General features: G+C 37.6%; 1 protein-coding gene across 4 annotated transcripts in view; it reads right to left on the minus strand.

Annotated features, from left to right (window-relative positions):
* CHRDL1 (chordin like 1) overlaps positions 1-18,288 on the minus strand; it is a 123,116-nt gene that overhangs the window by 28,742 nt on the left and 76,086 nt on the right. For all 4 annotated transcript variants that reach the window (XM_031445650.2, XM_031445648.2, XM_031445652.2 and 1 more), the window contains exon 7: positions 2,951-3,018. In XM_031445650.2, coding sequence (XP_031301510.2) covers positions 2,951-3,018 — 68 coding nt within the window. The remainder of the gene's footprint in view (positions 1-2,950; positions 3,019-18,288) is intronic.

Genomic DNA, 18,288 nt, shown 5'->3' on the forward strand with positions numbered 1-18,288 from the left:
TAAAATCTGGGACAAGACAAGGATGCCCACTATCACCACTCCTATTCAACATAGTCCTGGAAGTCCTAGCCACAGCAGTCAGGCAAGAGAAAGAAATAAAAGGGATCCAAATTGGAAAAGAAGAGGTAAAAGTGTCATTATATGCTGATGACATGTTACTATATATAGAAAACCCTAAAAGGTCCACACAAAAGCTACTAGAGCTGATTGAAGAATTCAGCAAGGTAGCAGGTTATAAAATTAACGTTCAAAAATCAGTTGCATTTCTTTACACTAACGATAAATCAACAGAAGAAGAAAGTAAAGAAACAATCCCCTTTAAAATAGCACCCAAAGTAATAAAATATCTGGGAATAAATCTAACCAAGGAGGTGAAAGAATTATACACAGAAAACTATAAACCATTGATGAAGGAAATTAAAGAAGACTTCAAAAAATGGAAAGATATTCCATGCTCTTGGATTGGAAGAATCAATATTGTTAAAATGGTCACACTGCCCAAGGCAATCTACAGATTTAATGCAATCCCTATCCAATTACCCAGGACATATTTCACAGAACTAGAACAAATCATAATAAAATTCATATGGAACCATCAAAGACCTAGAATTGCCAAAGCATTACTGAAGAGAAAGAAAGAGGCTGGAGGAATAACTCTCCCAGACTTCAGACAATACTATGGAGCTGCAGTCATCAAGACAGCATGGTATTGGTACCAAAACAGACATATAGACCAATGGAGCAGAATAGAGAGCCCAGAAATGAACCCACAAACTTTTGGTCAACTCATCTTTTACAAAGGAGGCAAGAATATAAATTGGAATAAAGACAGTCTCTTCAGCAAATGGTGTTGGGAAAACTGGACAGCAGCATGTAAAACAATGAAGCTAGAACACTCCCTTACACCATATACAAAAATCAACTCAAAATGGATTAAAGACTTAAACATAAGACAAGATACAATAAACCTCCTAGAGGAAAACATAGGCAAAACATTATCTGACATACATCTCAAAAATTTTCTCCTAGAAGAAATAAAAGCAAGAATAAACAAATGGGACCTAATGAAACTTACAAGCTTCTGCACAGCAAAGGAAACCAGAAGTAAAACAAGAAGAAAACCTACGGAATGGGAGAAAATTTTTGCAAGTGAAACCGACAAAGGCTTGATCTCCAGAATATATAAGCAGCTCATACGACTCAATAAGAAAAAAATAAACAACCCAATCCAAAAATGGGCAAAAGACATAAACAAGCAATTCTCCAAGGAAGAAACACAAATGATCAATAGGCACATGAAAAAATGCTCAATATCACTAATTATCAGAGAAATGCAAATCAAAACTACAATGAGGTATCACCTCACACCAGTCAGAATGGCCGTCATTCAAAAATCCACAAATGACAAATGCTGGAGAGGCTGTGGAGAAAGGGGAACCCTCCTACACTGCTGGTGGGAATGCAGTTTGGTGCAGCCACTATGGAAAACAGTGTGGAGATTCCTCAAAAGACTAGGAATAGACTTACCATATGACCCAGGAATCCCACTCCTGGGCTTGTATCCAGAAGGAAATCTACTTCAGGATGACACCTGCACCCCAATGTTCATAGCAGCACTATTTACAATAGCCAAGACATGGAAACAGCCTAAATGTCCATCAACAGGTGACTGGATAAAGAAGAGGTGGTATATTTATACAATGGAATACTACTCAGCCATAAAAACCGACAACATAATGCCATTTGCAGCAACATGGATGCTCCTGGAGAATGTCATTCTAAGTGAAGTAAGCCAGAAAGAGAAAGAAAAATACCATATGAGATCGCTCATATGTGGAATCTAAAAAACAAAAACAAAAACAAACAAACAAAAACAAAGCGTAAATAAAGGACAGAAATAGACTCACAGACAGAGAATACAGACTTGTGGTTACCAGGGGGGTGGAGGGTGGGAAGGGATAGACTGGGATTTCAAAATTGTAGAATAGACTACACTGTATAGCACAAGGAAATATACACAAAATGTTATGATAACTCACAGAGAAAAAAATGTGACAATGAGTGTGTATATGTCCATGAATAACTGAAAAATTGTGCTGAACACTGGAATTTGACACAACATTGTAAAATGATTATAAATCAATAAAAAATGTTAAAAAAAATTCTATGGTGCTTGACAATTTTCAAAAGTTTCACACACATGACCTCATGGAATCCCATATGGACTCATATAAAGTCCTTCAATATGATAGATCCTTTGAACTGGAGCATCTCCTTTTCAGGTTTTTAGAGGTTTGGAGTGTAACTCTACTTAGACATATATTTCTTGGAGGGATTCTGTTTTGTTAATTACTTCAAAATACAAAGGAACAAGAGATGATATTACTATACACAGAAAGATGCCTGCTCATAAAGCTTATTCTGAGATTAGCACCAAGAATGGAAATGAGAAGATGTTGCAGGTTGAGGAAGGGAATCTGGCTGCTACCTTCCCTCTGTTCCAGCTGTACGACTCAGAGTCTGAGGCTTAGGCGAGGGTTTATGTGGACATGTTCAAAGTATCTGGGCCAAAATGATGGGCTGACCTACATTCCAATCTCCAGAAGGTCCTCACTGTTGAGGCTAGGGGTGGTGATCTGCCTTTCTTACCCAAGACAAAGATTTGGCAAGTCATCTCGAAAGGGTACCAACTTCTAATCTAGATGAGGGGTGCCTCAGGGCTGGGCTATGATTTCTTGGAATTCATGTCCTGGCCCCATTTACCAATTACACAATGCACTTAAATGGTTACAGGTTGGTGGTGGTGGCATTCAACATTTCCAAGGAAAGGAAAGAAAAATAGTGTTAAAAATGGGCCCTCTTGTGGAATTGCTGGGACAGTAGCCATGGAGAGAGGGAAGTCTGGCCTGATGCTGGGGAGTTTTGAATTATTTGAGCTATTCACACTTACTGCTTCTCTGTTGGCAGGCTGCCTGAAGATATCACCATCAGAATGTTCCCACGACAATTCTCCATCTCCTGTTTATTAAAAAGAAATAAAAAAAGAATTAGACATACATAAGAGGGAACAATACCACCCCTGTGACCCAGTAACATTTTAGGTTCTATGATCCCGAAGTTCTTTAGACATGTTAGCTATTGTAGCTGTCCTTCAAACAGCAACGCTGGAGATTTCTTTCTGGGTGTGCCTCATTTTTCAAGACAACTCTGAAGAAAGTTGCCACTTTCTAAAATAGAACATCCAGCAACATTACACAGAATTTGGAAAATAAAAGGGAAAATAATCACTTTCCACTGTAATAGAGCCATCATTGTCACTTTTGCTTATTTAACTCTGATGATAGTTAAGTATTTTCAGGTCATTTTCAACTTGTGTTTAAGCTACCCTTAAAAAATGAGAGTTTTGAGGATTTGGTCTGTCATGATTTGTTAAATTCACCATTATGTCTCTGAGAAGTTATGACTTGATCTGAAAGTTAAGTAAAACTTGCTATGGTTGGAGTGTTTACATAACCAATATCCAAGAGGTACTCCTCTGTTTTTGCCTGAGACACCTTTCTCTGGGTCTCTATGACCCACTCTTTGAACAGTGAATCCCTATCATTGCTGTCTTCCAGAGTAACTACTTTTAGGAGGAAGATTCTACTTTCAGCCTTGAGAAAAAGAAACACACAACAGATGTGGCTATTCCTCAGCTGATTAAAAATAATAAACAAGAGGATAACCTCCAAGAATATTGCCTTGTATTATCTATAACCAAGCAAACAGATGGGAAGAGCTTGATATTAGAGATATTTGCACCACTCTAAATGATTACTCTGTGTGTGTATGTGTGTGTGTATACCTGGTTGAAGATAAACACAATATCTATTCAACCATATATTTCATGGAATAACAAGGAATACAAAAATGTATAAACATTAAGAATCTTCTATTCTAATTTATCTCCCAAGCTTTCAAAACCTAAGTCTAAACAATAACATGTTCAAGTACTGTTACTGGTTTAGGGCTTGAAAAAGACCTGAAAATTAATTTGATACCAATATTATCATCAGGCAGCAACGTAAAACAAAGCATGGCTTTAGCTCTCCATGATTCAAAGATCATCTTATGGAAAAAAAAATGAATTTTGTAAATTTAACTCTGGTTGCTAGGTTAATCTTCCTAAAACACAGCTTTGATTGTATAATCGTGTTATTCCCTGATCAAAACCTTCCATGGGTTTCCATCCAAGACTCTATAATCAGCCCCCACCTCATCTTTACTGAGCACTTACCTCCTATCTAACCATCTGAGCTACTCTACAATGGAAACCCTTTGACCTCATTACTCTTCATTGAACATGTAGCTCCCACTCTTGCTTCCGTGTTTTTGCTCATGTTATTCCTTTTCTGAAGTTAACTTCCCACCTCCCACACCCCAAAGCTCCTATATGACTATGAAAACCATTTAAGTTTTTCCTCCTCTACAAAGTCTTCCTCAAGTATTCTTACATATTTCCAATTGCCTAAAGGACTTAGCATCCTGTAGCCTCAGAGGTGCATAGAACTTCAGGCATAATTTTGTCTAACTGTTCCATTTAACAGGTGGAGAAAGCAAGACTCAGAGAGGGCAAGGAGTCCTTCACTCACCTAATGAGTTGACAAAAGTTAACACCCAAAATCCCAGATTTCCTGGCTCCCAAATAAGTGTATCCATTCTCCAGGGGCAGGGTTTATTATTTGTGTTATTTGTGGCTGTATCACCATCATCTATAACAGTGCCTGACATATAATAGTCACTTGATAAATACTTGTCAAATGATGGAACTGGGAGGCCTTCTATGACCACCTATCTAAAATTTCAACCCCCTTCTGATAATTCCTATCCCCCCTCTTTGCTTCTTCTTCTTAACACTTCACAGTATCTTACATTTTACATATTTTATTTATTGTCTGCTTTCTCCCATGAGAATTCCCCAATGAGAACAAGGATTTTGTCTATCATGTTCAGTGATGTAATCCCAGCACCTAGAACAGTGCTGGGCACATAGTACTTATTCAGATTTTCTTGAATGAATCAATACTAAAACACTTCACAATATTTTCTGCTGTTAAATATTTCCTGAGCCTGCTTTGTCTCCCTGAAGAGACTGTAAATCCCTTGAAACCAGAGATCATGTCTTCAATCTCCCTCTGGATCAGTGGGGATCAGTGATCTCGGTTCTGACAAGCCCTCCTGGGGATTCTGATGCAAGCAAGAATTTGAGAATAACTGGGCTGGAGCACTTAGCATATTCCTGGTTACATATCAGGTGCTCAGTATACATACTGAATTGAACTTCAGTTAAAAAAATATAGAATTAAGTGCTTAGCTAATAGTATACTTGCTTCTTCCTGGTTATTCCATGTCTGAGTAAAGATGGCAGACAAGACTACATGGAAACCCTGATTAACCCTGTAAGGGCGAATATGCTTTCACCTTTGTTCATGTCAAAAAATAATGCTCAAACATCAGTTAACTGCATCGAATGCTTCTTGGATGGAGAGCCTGATACTAAGGCAGAAGGAGTAGAGAAATCAGGGCTGGACCCTTGCCCTCAGGACATTTACAACCTGTTTGGAGGTGACAGGAAATCAATAGAGAACAGAGCCTGAACACACACACACAGACAGAGTAGCAACTGGAAACACAAATGGCATATACATGCTTAGGAGATACTGAATGTGTCGAGTGAGCAGTCAAATGTAATCATGGAAAGCATCCCCAAAGAACTGTTAAACCACATCTTTAGAAGTAGATACTGCAGGGTATAAACAGACAGTGATATGGATAAAAGGAATCTCAACTGAAGGGAATGGCATTTGCAAAGGACCAAAGCTTTGGAAATAGTAAGTCACATACTGGACACAGCAAGTAAGGCGTGGCTTGAGTAGAAACTTCAGATGTGAAGCAAGAGAAATGAGGTTGGTGGAGAGAGGTGGGAGGGAGAGAGGTTGGTGGGAGGAAGGGTGAGAGGGAGGAAGGGAGGAAGACAGGTTATTGAGGTAACCAGGGTGGTAAATAATTGCCACATAGACTTCAAAAAGAAGCTGAAGAATTCACATTTGATCATGTTACAAATTTTTAATTAGAGGTGCCTATGGTAAAAATGATATCTGTGGATGCTTATCCTGGCAATGGAGTGTTGACTGGTTACGGAGCAACTGGAATCTGGGAGGCCAACCAGAAGGCTGTTATAGTAATATGTGATAGGCCATGAGAGTCTACAAAAGAATGGAGAAGGGGTGAATCAGACTACTGCAGATAACAAGAAAATGATAAGACCGTGGTGGAAGATTTGATAATCGAGGCTGAAGGCAAAAGAGAAAGTATAAAATGACTCTAGAGCTGCAGATCTGGAGAGCTGGGGAATGGCACAGCCCTTGACAGTGACTGAGTGGGGATAAACTGGGATTTACTTGTTCCGTTTTAGCTGGTAGCAGTGGATCTAAGCTATGTCCTCAGCCAAATGAAAATATGGAACCAGAAAGAGGGAAGCTTTGAAACCAGAAAAGATTCGCCAGCCAATGGCAAAACAAAACATAAATGCTATAGTATGTGGTTTCAAGCTTAATCGAAGCAGCCAAAAGAGGACAAATTATAAAAGAAAAAAATGGTAGACTAGCTCTCTTCATCAAATGTCCATTTAAAATATAGATTTAATAATCAGTATTGACATGAAATGTTTATTCAGCACGACCTTCTAAGAAGTTCAATTTATTGCATTTAGACCCTAGAGTCATAAAAGGGCTTTTAAAGAGTGTCTTTAAATACTTAACAGTCCAGCCAGAAGCTTAAAACAATATAGAAGCATACAATCCCTGTTAAATAAGGAGAAAGGCAAGATAAAGGGACGAGGCAAGTCATTTATCAAGCAGACTATTAAATACCCTAAGCACAAGTTCAGATGAATGTGTCACAACCACCCTAAGCGTTAGCAGACAGTTATGTCTACCTAAACTTGAACTATTCCACTTCATTAAAAGCTACTGGAGCTATTACTTGTGTGTGTGTGTGTGTGTGTGTGTGTGTGTGTGTTCTCAATTAGGTACTACTAGTATTTTTGTTGCCTTTGAGCTTTCAAAGTCATCAAAATGGCATTCTCTAAGCTTGAATGTTCTGTAAGTAGCCAGTAAGGGTTTCAACATTTTAGTTATTTTATATGTGAAGCATAGTTAAACTTGAATTATCTTCTTAGATGTTCACATTTTGTATGGCTATAGAGTGATTCTTTAGACAGGGGCAGGGTCTGTCTGGAGAGCTGAAAATAGGTTTGTCCATTTACAATCTTAGATATTATACCTTAGATATAGCTAAGAGACAAAATACATTTTTAAAAAGTAGTCATCAAAACTATGTAAAAAAAAACCTGTTTCTTTGGTTTTTTTCCCCTGATTCACTGGGCAAATTATCTTGAGAGGAAGCCTCTTTTTTCAGCCAAGACTTTAAAAAAAACAAAAAAAAAAGTGATTCTAATGGAGACAGATGGATTCTAGTTAATTCCGAGAAGCAACAAGATGTAATTTTAACCAATTTTTAAAACCAAAATGAAAAACAACTCTAGTGTACTGTATGTCAAACAATATTCATTTAACCTTAAAAGCCACATGTGTTGTTTATTCAAACCTCAATTATACTCTGAGTGGTACCCTATGGAGATGGAATGGCTTGGCTTTCTGGTAATGGGAGAAGTGGAGAACAAGTATTTGAAAAATGGTCAAGAGCTGGGCTAAAATTCAGACTGTTTATAACTCCCATTGCTCCCATTAATCTCTGGTTGGCTGGAGCAGGTCACTGAAGTAAACCCTGTCCTTTCAAAAGGACTAAGTGTACAATGAGATTACGAGATACCCATGAAAATAAACCTCAGACAGCAAAACTGCGCCAGCATGTGGCCACTTTTGAACCACACACAACATCATAAACAGGGTGCCCCATAGGTCCCGATTTATCTAGGACATCCTAGTTTCATGCCTGTTTTTTTTTGGCAGGCATAATTATTAATTATCACTTTCAAAAGTGTCTTGGTTTGGACGATATGGTCACTTTAATCATACAGCAAATGGAAATTTTAAATGAATCCCTGAGACAGGGAGAAGTGATCTCCATGACAAGGGAATGTGATCTCTGTATTTTTAGAGGAACAAGTTGAAATCAGCAGAATCAAGGCAAATACTTAAGGGCTTTTGAGGGAAAGTGGGAGAGGGCAGAGAGGAAGAAACTGATCGTGAAATCTCTACCTACTATGTGCCAGGTTCCCTGGTGGGCCATTTTATAGCCAGTACACAATACTCAAGCTGGAGATGAAAGAGGGAATGTCAGCAGATGACTCTGGATAGCTTCTGCCAAACATCTAATTCTACAGATTCTGTGGAGAGGGAGCAAGTGTACTGAAATTTGAGGGACGCTTTAAAGAACGCTGGCATAAGGATTCACCATCGGTAGACATCTGAGCTTACAATAATGATATATAGTATTGCAAGAAGCTCTCCAGTGTCTCATAAAGTGGACAATCACTTTTTTTAAGAAAATAACTTTATTGTCAAATAAAGCATTTTATTGTTTGGGCTGCCAATACAAGCTCTTAGCATTTTAAATAAAATATCTTCCTGAGAAACACTAAGACACAGGCAAGGGGGAACTCCTGCCAATAGTGGCAAGCCAAATCTGAAGAGCAGTATCAAAGTATTTATCCAGAAAAAACAGAAGTATGTACTTTTTAAAAAGTGCATTGTGAGAGTGCATATCTTTGCAAGAAGGCATCATGGGAGAAGGAATAAAGAAACTTAGTTAGATGATGCCCATGACCCACATTCTGCTCTCTTGGTGGAGATGTGGTTAAACAGATCCAAGTTTATGGTTAGATATAGGGTCTTTACATCCCAGAGCAGTCCCAGTGAATCTGCTGGAAGTGTTACCATGTCTGGTCCCTGGCAGCAGAATTGTCACAAAGTCTGCTCCTCCCAGTAGCCTCAGAGTTAACAGAGTCCCCAAAGTTGCTTTGCATCCCCAGGCTGAGAGGCAGCATAGTAATAATGGCTAAGAAAACAGCCTGGAGCCGGACTACTTGGGTTCAAACCCTGTCTCTGCCCCTTCTTACCTGTGTGAGTCTGGACAAGTAAATGAACCTCTCTGTGCCTCAGCTTCCTTATTGCTAAAATAGAGATGATAAAACCTATCCCATAGGGTTGTGAGGATGAAATGAATGAGTATATGCAAAGAGCTTAGGACAGTGCCTGGCACATTGTAAGTGTCAGCTATTATTCCCCACTCCCCCTTCTTCCCATCCTTTGCCTCCAGTTCCTTCTTCTCAAGAATAGCTTACATATGAGGAAAACCCAACTGAAGGGACTCTCAGAAGTGTGCTCCGCATTTAACAAAGGAAAACTGCCTGGACTAAACAAATAAATGAAGCCTAGCATAAAGAGAAAACTTATGCCCACATACAGAAAGGGAATAATTTCATTTCTACAGCCAGGGTCCTGGAGATACCAAAAAAATTTTTTAAATGCCTGCAGAGATTCCTTCAGCTCATTCCTTCTCAACTAATGATCAGATTCTCTCATCATTATGCTAGTCCTCTCTTTATTTTCATCTTTATTTAGAAAGAAGCTTATGTTTTAATTAAACCTTTTTCTCTCTTGGTTTAAAGTGACGCTTGAGAGGACAGATATCTGCTTCTTTGGGAGGCAGTGCAATTTACATAGTCATAAAGTGGAGTGGTAAAAATCCAAGTACCCAAATAAAGTAAAGTCCTGCACTATCACGTTCATACATGGAAAATAACAAGCAGGATGGAAAAGGGAAACTAAGTGATCTACCAGTGTTTACCACCTGGTCAACCTGGGAATGAAAAGCAGTCAATTTAAGGTCTTTCTTGTCTCCATGAATACCACTTTGGCTTCCTGGCCCTATCCAAAAAGGATTGGACTACTTCGTGGGAGCAAGGGATGTGGATATAGTTTTAATAGCTAAAGCAAAAGGAAAAGTGGATGTAGTCATTCCAGCAATTTGCTTAAATCAACTGAATAATTGTATCAACCATCCACTTTGCCTGGGCTATGGAGACCTGGACTTTCATTCACTGTGAAGAAATAATTGCTCTGAAATGCTTCACTGGGAATTTCTTATTTTTATTGTAGAACCAGATTCATAGACACATGAAAAACCCTCCAATTCAGCAACAGGATGAGGCATTATTGACCTTGACAGGATATCCCAGATGGCCAATTAGGAATCATCACTATTAATTTGTTAAACTTAGTATGAAAGTCAGTGCTATCCAATCCACAGTCTGAAGAGCTTTCTGTCTAAGGAGAAATATTCTAGACATAAAAGACATGCTGAGAAGGAACATGATGACCTCAGAGGGGTGGGAGTCCCGGGACAGCATGCAGCAAGCATGCTGGAGATGAATTCTGAGTGCAAGGGATGCAGAGAGAACAAAAACAACCTGAACGTTTCCCTGGAAAAAGAGATTCCAGTTGGTATTTAGAAGAATAAGAGAGGTAGACAAGGATGGAAAATCCCTAAGATGGTCCCACATTCATCAACATGAATGATTGACTTTTGAGAAAGAATTATTAATGGTGGTCAGACTCTTCTATAGCTATGCGAAGATCAGAGTGTTTCAATACATTTTAAAGTTTAGGTGAGAACATACAAACTCAAAAGTTATTCAGTTAATTTTTATTTTTTAAGTAGTATTTTTCTTTAGCAATGTTTCCTTTCTATCATTGTGACTAGGAAATGGTAGTGTTTCCACAGAAAATGTGGGCAAAACCAAAAACAGCTGATATGCGCGGATCTATATTTGGAGTTGTTATTTTTTCCAGTTTCCTTTGATTTTGAAAACTTTGAAAAAGTTGGTAGATTTTTGTGATGTTAAAAAAAATGAAATATCTCACATACCACTTCCCTCGAGCTCTCTGGGTTACAGCCAAGATGGCATCTGAGGTGTAATTTTGCTGCTTTTTGGAAAGAGAAATCAAGAGTCTTAGGTAAAATGGCAGTTGTCTTGAGCACTAACAAATTGCCTTTAAACAGCTGCTTCCAGTTTCAGTTACCTTGAAGGAGTTAGCAGAAGTATCTCAATTTCATAAAAAGAGATTCAGTTTTCATCTTGGGCTCACTGGAGATGTGCTGGATAAATAAGCTTAGGTTGAGTAAGTTGTGAGGTCAGTCATTCTCCTGCCTGCCCAGCCAGGACCGCACTTTCAGTGCTTGTCAAAAGCTTTTCATAACTGTGGCTCTCTTTCCTTTTAACAAATCCATCATAAGCTATATGCTTAATATGTGGCTAGGGGAAACAGAGGAAGAAGATGGTCCTTTCCCTTCAGAGCTTGCCAGTTGAGGAGCCAAGACCCATAAAATAATGAACAATTGAAGAAAATATTTTAAATGCTGTAGTCCATAAACCAGACTAAGTCCTCAAAGTGGTCAAAGAAGGAGATCAACGAGGACTAGAGTAATCGGGTAAGGCTATTTAGAAGATGTGCAACTTCAGCTGGAGTCTTGAAAGATGGGTAGGATCCTAACTTGTAGAACAGAGGTGGGAAACTATTCCGAGGTTTGGCAAGTAAGGATTAAGAGAGGCACATAACAGGAGGCAGGATCAAGATAAGAAGTATAAGATCCTGAGCTCACCTCCTACCATGGACACACAAAATTTACAACTCTTACAGAGCAACTATCTAAGAGAATGACCTGAAGGTTAGCAGAAAAGATTTTCCACCACTAAAGATATAAAAAGGGAACCGCAACAAGACAGGTAAGAGGCGTGGAGATGCAGTCCAGTCAGGATCCATCCTTTGGTGAAGTGACCCACTAGTGGAAGGGATAGCATAACCATGAAGGTCCTTCTAAAGGAGTGAGGGATCTAAGTCCCACATTGGATTCCCCAGCCTGGGTGTTCTGCACCAGGAAGATGAGCACCCAAAACATCTGGCTTTGAAAACCAGTGGGCCTTATGTTCAGGAGAGCTGGAGGGTTGTAGGAAACTGAGACTTCACTCTTAAAGGGCACATGCAAAAACTCATTCACTCTGAGTACCAGCACAGAGGCAGCAATTTGAAAGGCACCAGGGTCAGACTGACTTTCTGATCTTAGAGAGGCTTCTAGAGAAGCAGGGGGCAGCTGGGACTCCCCCGATGGACTGAGATGCTGGTGGCAGCCATTATTGTAAGCTCATTCTACTGTGCTGACACTGGCATTGGCAGACACCATTTTAGAATATTCCTTCTAGCCTATTACTACTGGGGGCTGCCCCACCCACCAGTACACCCATAGCAGTCATGTGCAACTGAGTCACACAGCCATCCATGCCTGGGGCCTGCCCTGCCCATCAGTGTACCTGCAGCATTTGCACACCACCTGGCTGCACAGCCAGCCAGGCCAGAGGCCAGTCCTGCCTACCAGTGCATCAACAGCAGTTGGCCTTGCCAGAGAAGAATGGTGTGCAATGCCCACATAGGGGACACCTCTGGAACATCTGGCTCTGGTGACTAGAGAGGAGCATGCTGTTGGGCCCCACAGGACATCTTATACATATGTATAAGGCCACCTCTCCTAGATCAGGAAATATAAAGTGCCTACCTAATAGGGAGAAATAAATAGAAAATTAGGCAAAAGGAAGAGACAAAGGAATTTTTAAATGAAAGAATAAAACAAAAACTCAGAAAAAGAGCTAAATAAAATAGAGGTAATCAATCTACCTGACACAGAGTTCAAGGTAATGACCAAAAAGATACACATTGAACTTGGGATAAGACTGGATGAACACAGTGAGAACGTCAACAAAAAGTTAGAAAATGTAAAAAAGAACCATTGCTGAAGAATACACCTGAAATGAAAAATACACTTGAAGAAATTAATGGTAAAGTAGATGATACAGAAGAAAGGATCAGTGACCTGGAAGAAAGAGCAGTGGAAATCAACCAAGCAGAACAGAAAAAGAGAAAAGAATTTTTTTAAATGAGGATAGTTTAAGGGACCTTTGGGTGTAACATTAAGGGTACAAAAATTCACATTGGAGGGGTCACAGAAGGAGAGAGTGAGAAAAGAATAGGAAACTTATTTGAAGAAATAATGGCTGAAAACTTCCCTAACGTGAGGAAGGAAACATATATCCAGGTCCAGGAATCACAGAGAGCCCCAAACAAGATTAATCCAAAGAGATCACACCAAGACATATCACAATTAAAATGGAAAAATGTTAGAGAATTTTAAAGGTAGCAAAAGAAAATAAATAGTTACATACAAGGGAACTCCTATAAGGTTATCACCTGAATTTTCAGCATAAACATTGCAAGCCAGAAGAGAGTGGCAAAATACATTTAAAGTGCTGAAAAGAGATGATCTTATGGGTTTTTTTTCCCTTTCTCTTGTTGATGTGATGTATTACATTGATTGATTTGCATATGTTGAACCAGCCTTGTGTCCCTGGGATGAACCCCACTTGATCATGATGTAAAATCTTTTTTATGTGCTGTTGGATTCTATTTGCTAATATTTTGGTAAGGATTTTTGTATCTATGTTCATCAGTGATATTGGTCTATAATTCTCTTTTTGGTAGTGCCTTTGCCTGGTTTTGGTATCAGGGTGATGGTGGCTTCAAAGAATGAGTTTGGGAGTATTCCCTCCTTTTCAATCGTCTGGAAGAGTTTGAGAAGGACTGGTATGAGTTCTTCTTTGTATGTTTGGTAGAATTCCCCGGTGAAGCCATCCGGTCCTGGACTTTTATTTGTAGGGAGGTTTTTTATTGCTAATTCGATTTCATTTCTAGTGATCAGTTTGTTCAAGTGGTCAGTTTCTTCTTGATTCAGTCTTGGTGGACAGTATGTTTCAGAAACTTGTCTATCCCCTCTAGGTTATCCATTTTGGCTCCATATAGTTTTTCATAATATTCTCGTACAATATTCTGTATTTCTATGTTATTTGACATATGGACCAATGGAAAAGAACAGAGAGCCCAGAAATGAACCCACAAATTTTTGGTCAACTAATCTTCCACAAAGGAGGCAAGAATATACAATGGAATAAAGATAGTCTCTTTAGCAAATGGTGTTGGGAAAACTGGACAGCAGCATGTAAAGCAGTGAAGCTAGAACACTCCCTTACACCACACACACAAATAAACTCAAAATGGATCACTTAAACATAAGACAAGATACAATAAATCTCCTAGAAGAAAATATAGGCAAAACATTATCTCATATATAACTCAGAAATGTTCTCCGAGGGCAGTCTATCTAAGCAATAGAAATAAAAGCAAGAATAAACAAATGGGACCTAATGAAACTTACAAGCTTCTGCACAGCAAAGGAAATCATAAGTAAAACAAAATGACAACCTACAGAATGGGAGAAAATTTTTGCAAATGATGAAACCGACAAAGGCTTGATCTCCTGAATATATAAGCAGCTCATACAACATAATAAGAAAAAAACAAACAACCCAATCTAAAAATGGGCAAAAGACATAAACAAGCAATTCTCCAAGGAAGAAACACAAATGATCAATAGGCACATGAAAAAATGCTCAATATCACTAATTATCAGAGAAATGCAAATCAAAACTACAATGAGGTATCACCTCACACCAGTCAGAATGGCCATCATTCAAAAGTCCACAAACAACAAATGCTAGAGAGGCTGTGGAGAAAAGGGAACCCTCCTACACTGCTGGTGGGAATGCAGTTTGGTGCAGCCACTGTGGAAAACAGTGTGGAGATTCCTCAAAAGACTAGGAATAGACTTACCATATGACCCAGAAATCCTGCTCCTGGGCATATATCCAGAAGGAACCCTACTTCAAAAAGACACCTGCACCCCAATGTTCATAGCAGCACTATTTACAATAGCCAAGACATGGAAACAGCCTAAATGTCCATCAACAGATGATTGGATAAAGAAGATGTGGTATATTTATACAATGGAATACTATTCAGCCATAAAACTGACAACATAACGCCATTTGCAGCAACATGGATGGCCCTGGAGAATGTCATTCTAAGTGAAGTAAACCAGAAAGAGAAAGAAAAATACCATAGGAGATCACTCATATGTGGAATCTAAAAATAAAAAAATGAACATAAATACAAAACAGAAACAGACTCATAGAGATAGAATACAAACTTGTGGTTGGCAAGGGGGGAGGGGGTGGGAAGGGACAGACTGGGATTTCAAAATTTGTAGATACTGACAGGCATATGCAGAATAGATAAACAAGATTATACTGTATAACACAGGGAAATATATACAAGATCTTGTGGTAGCTAACAGTGAAAAAAATGTGACAATGAATATATGTGTGTTCATGCATAACTGAAAAATTGTGCTCTACACTGGAATTTGACACAACATTGTAAAATGACTACAACTCAATAAAAAAAAAAGTTAAAAAATAAAAAATAAAGTGCTGAAAAGAAAAAAAATTACAACCAAGAATACTACGCCTAGCAAGGTTATCATTCAGAATTGAAGGAGAAATAAAGTGTTTCCAAGACAAGCAAAAACTAAAAGTTTATCATTGTTAAACTAGATTTATAAGAAATGTTAGCATCTTCTTTAGGCAGAAAAGACTACAACTAGATATTTAAAAATAAATAAATGGAAAAAGCTCAGTGGTAAAGGCAAACATATAGTAAAGACAGTGGATGAGCTACCTAAAAAAGCTAGTATGAATGTTAAAAGACAAAAATTGTAAAAAAAACTATAACTACAAAAGTAGTTAAGGGATATGCAAAGTAAAAAGATGTAAACTATAACATCAAAAACAAAAAAATGGAGAAGGGAGTAAAAATGTATTGCTTTTAGAATGCATTCAAACTTCAGTTACTACCAGCTTAAAACAATCTGCTATATATAGATCAATATATAGAAATCTCATGGTAACCACAAACCAGAAACTTACAATAGATACACAAAAAATAAAGAGAAATGAAGCCAAACACCAGACTAAAGAAAATCATCAAATCACAAGGGAAGAGATTAAAGGAAGAAGAAAGGAACAGAGAAAAACTATAAAATCAATCAGAAAACAATGAATAGAATGGCAATAAGTATATACCTATCAATAATTACTTTGGTTTAAATGCTCCAATCAAAATACATAGGGTGGCTGAATGGATAAGAAAATAAAGCCCATCTATATGCAGCCTACAAATCTAAAAACACAAACAGGCTGAAAGTGAAAGGATGGAAAAAGATATTCTATGCAAATGGAAATGAAAAGAAAGCTGGGGTAGCAACAGTCATATCAGACAACAAAGACTATAAGAAAAGACAAAGAAAGCATTACATATTGATAAGGGGTCAATCCAACTAGAGGATATAACAATTGTAAATATTTACCATCCCAACATAGGAGCATCTGAGTATATACAGCAAATATTAACAGACATATAAAAGAGAAATTGACAGTAATACAATGACAGTAGGGGACTTTAACACCTGGCTTATATCAATGGATAGATCATCCAGATAGAAAATTGATAACAAAACACTCATCTTAAATAACACTTTACCCAGATGGACTTAATAGATATACACAGAATGTTTTATCCCAAACCAGCAGAATACAGATTATTTTCAAATGCACATGACACATTCTCCAACAGTGGTCACATGCTAGGTCACAAAATAAGTCTCAATAAACTTAAGAAGATTGAAATCATATCAAGAATATTTTCTGAAAAAATGGTATGAAACTGGAAATCAATTAGAAGAGAAACAATGGTAAAAAGCATAAACACATGAGGGTAAACAATATGCTATTAAAAAACCAATGGGTCAACAAAAAATCAAAGAGGAAATTTAAAAATACCTTGAGACAAATGAAATTGACAACACGACTTTCCAAAAATTTATGGGATGCTTCAAAAACAGTTCTAATAAGGAAGTTTATAGCTATACAGATCTACCTCAAAAAACAAACAAACAAAATCTCATATAAACAACCTAACCTTATATCTAAAGGAACTAGAAAAAGAAGAACAAACAAAGCCCAAAGTTAGTAGAAGGAACTAACAAAGATCAGAGTGGAAATAAATGAAATAGAGACTTAAAAAACAATAGAAAAGATGAATGAAACTGAGATATTTCTTTGGAAATATAAACAAAATTGATAAACCTTTAGCCAGACTCATCAAGAAAAAAAAAAAAGAAAGAGCCCCAATAAAATAAAGAGGAGAAATTATAACCGATACCACAGAAATAAAAAAAATCATAAGAGACTACTATGAAAAATTATATGCCAACAAACTGTATAGCCTAGAAGAAATGAATAAATTCCTAAAGACACACAATCTCCCAAGACTGAATCAGGAAGAAATGGAAAATCTCAACAGACTGATTACTAGTAGTGAAATTGAATCAGTAATTTTGAAACTTCCAACAAACTAAAAGTTCAGGACCAGATGACTTCACAGGTGAATCCTACCAAACATTCAGGGAAGAGTTAACACCTATCCTTCTGAAACTATTTCAAAAAATTGCAGAGGAAGAAACACTTCCAAACTCATTCTATAAGGCCACCATCAACCCAATATCAAAATCTGACAAAGATATCACAAGAAAGAAAATTACAGGCCAATATCACTGATGAATATAGATGCAAAAATCATTAACAAAACATTAGCAAACTGAATCCTGCAAATTGAATACATTAAAAAGATCATACACCATGCTCAAGTGGGATTTATCCCAGGGATTGAAGGGTTTTTCAGTATCATTGTGATACATCACATTAACAAATTCAAGAATAAAAACCATATGATCATCTCAATAGATGCAGAAAAATCTCTCAATAAAATTCAACATCCATTTATGATAAAAACTCTTCAGAAAGTGGGCATAAAGGGAACATACCTCAACATAATAAAGACCATAGTGACAAACCCACAGCTAACATCATACTTAATGATGAAAAGCTGAAAGCATTTTCTCTAAGATCAGGAATAAGACAAGGATGCCTACTCTCACCACTTTTATTCAACATAATTTTGGAAGTCTTAGCCACAGCAATCAAAGAAGAAAAAGAAATAAAAGGAATCCAAATTAGAAAAGATGAAGTAAAACTGTCACTGTTTGCAGATGACATGATACTATACACAGAAAATCCTGAAGATACTACTAGAAAACTACCAGAGTTCATCAATGAATTCTGTAAAGTTTCAGGATACAAAATTAATATACAGAAATCTGTTGCATTTTCATATACTAACAGTGAAATATCAGAAAGAGAAATTAAGGAAACAATCCCATTTA

The sequence above is a fragment of the Camelus dromedarius genome, chromosome X, assembly GCF_036321535.1.
Source record: "Camelus dromedarius isolate mCamDro1 chromosome X, mCamDro1.pat, whole genome shotgun sequence".
Classification (NCBI taxonomy): domain Eukaryota; kingdom Metazoa; phylum Chordata; class Mammalia; order Artiodactyla; family Camelidae; genus Camelus; species Camelus dromedarius.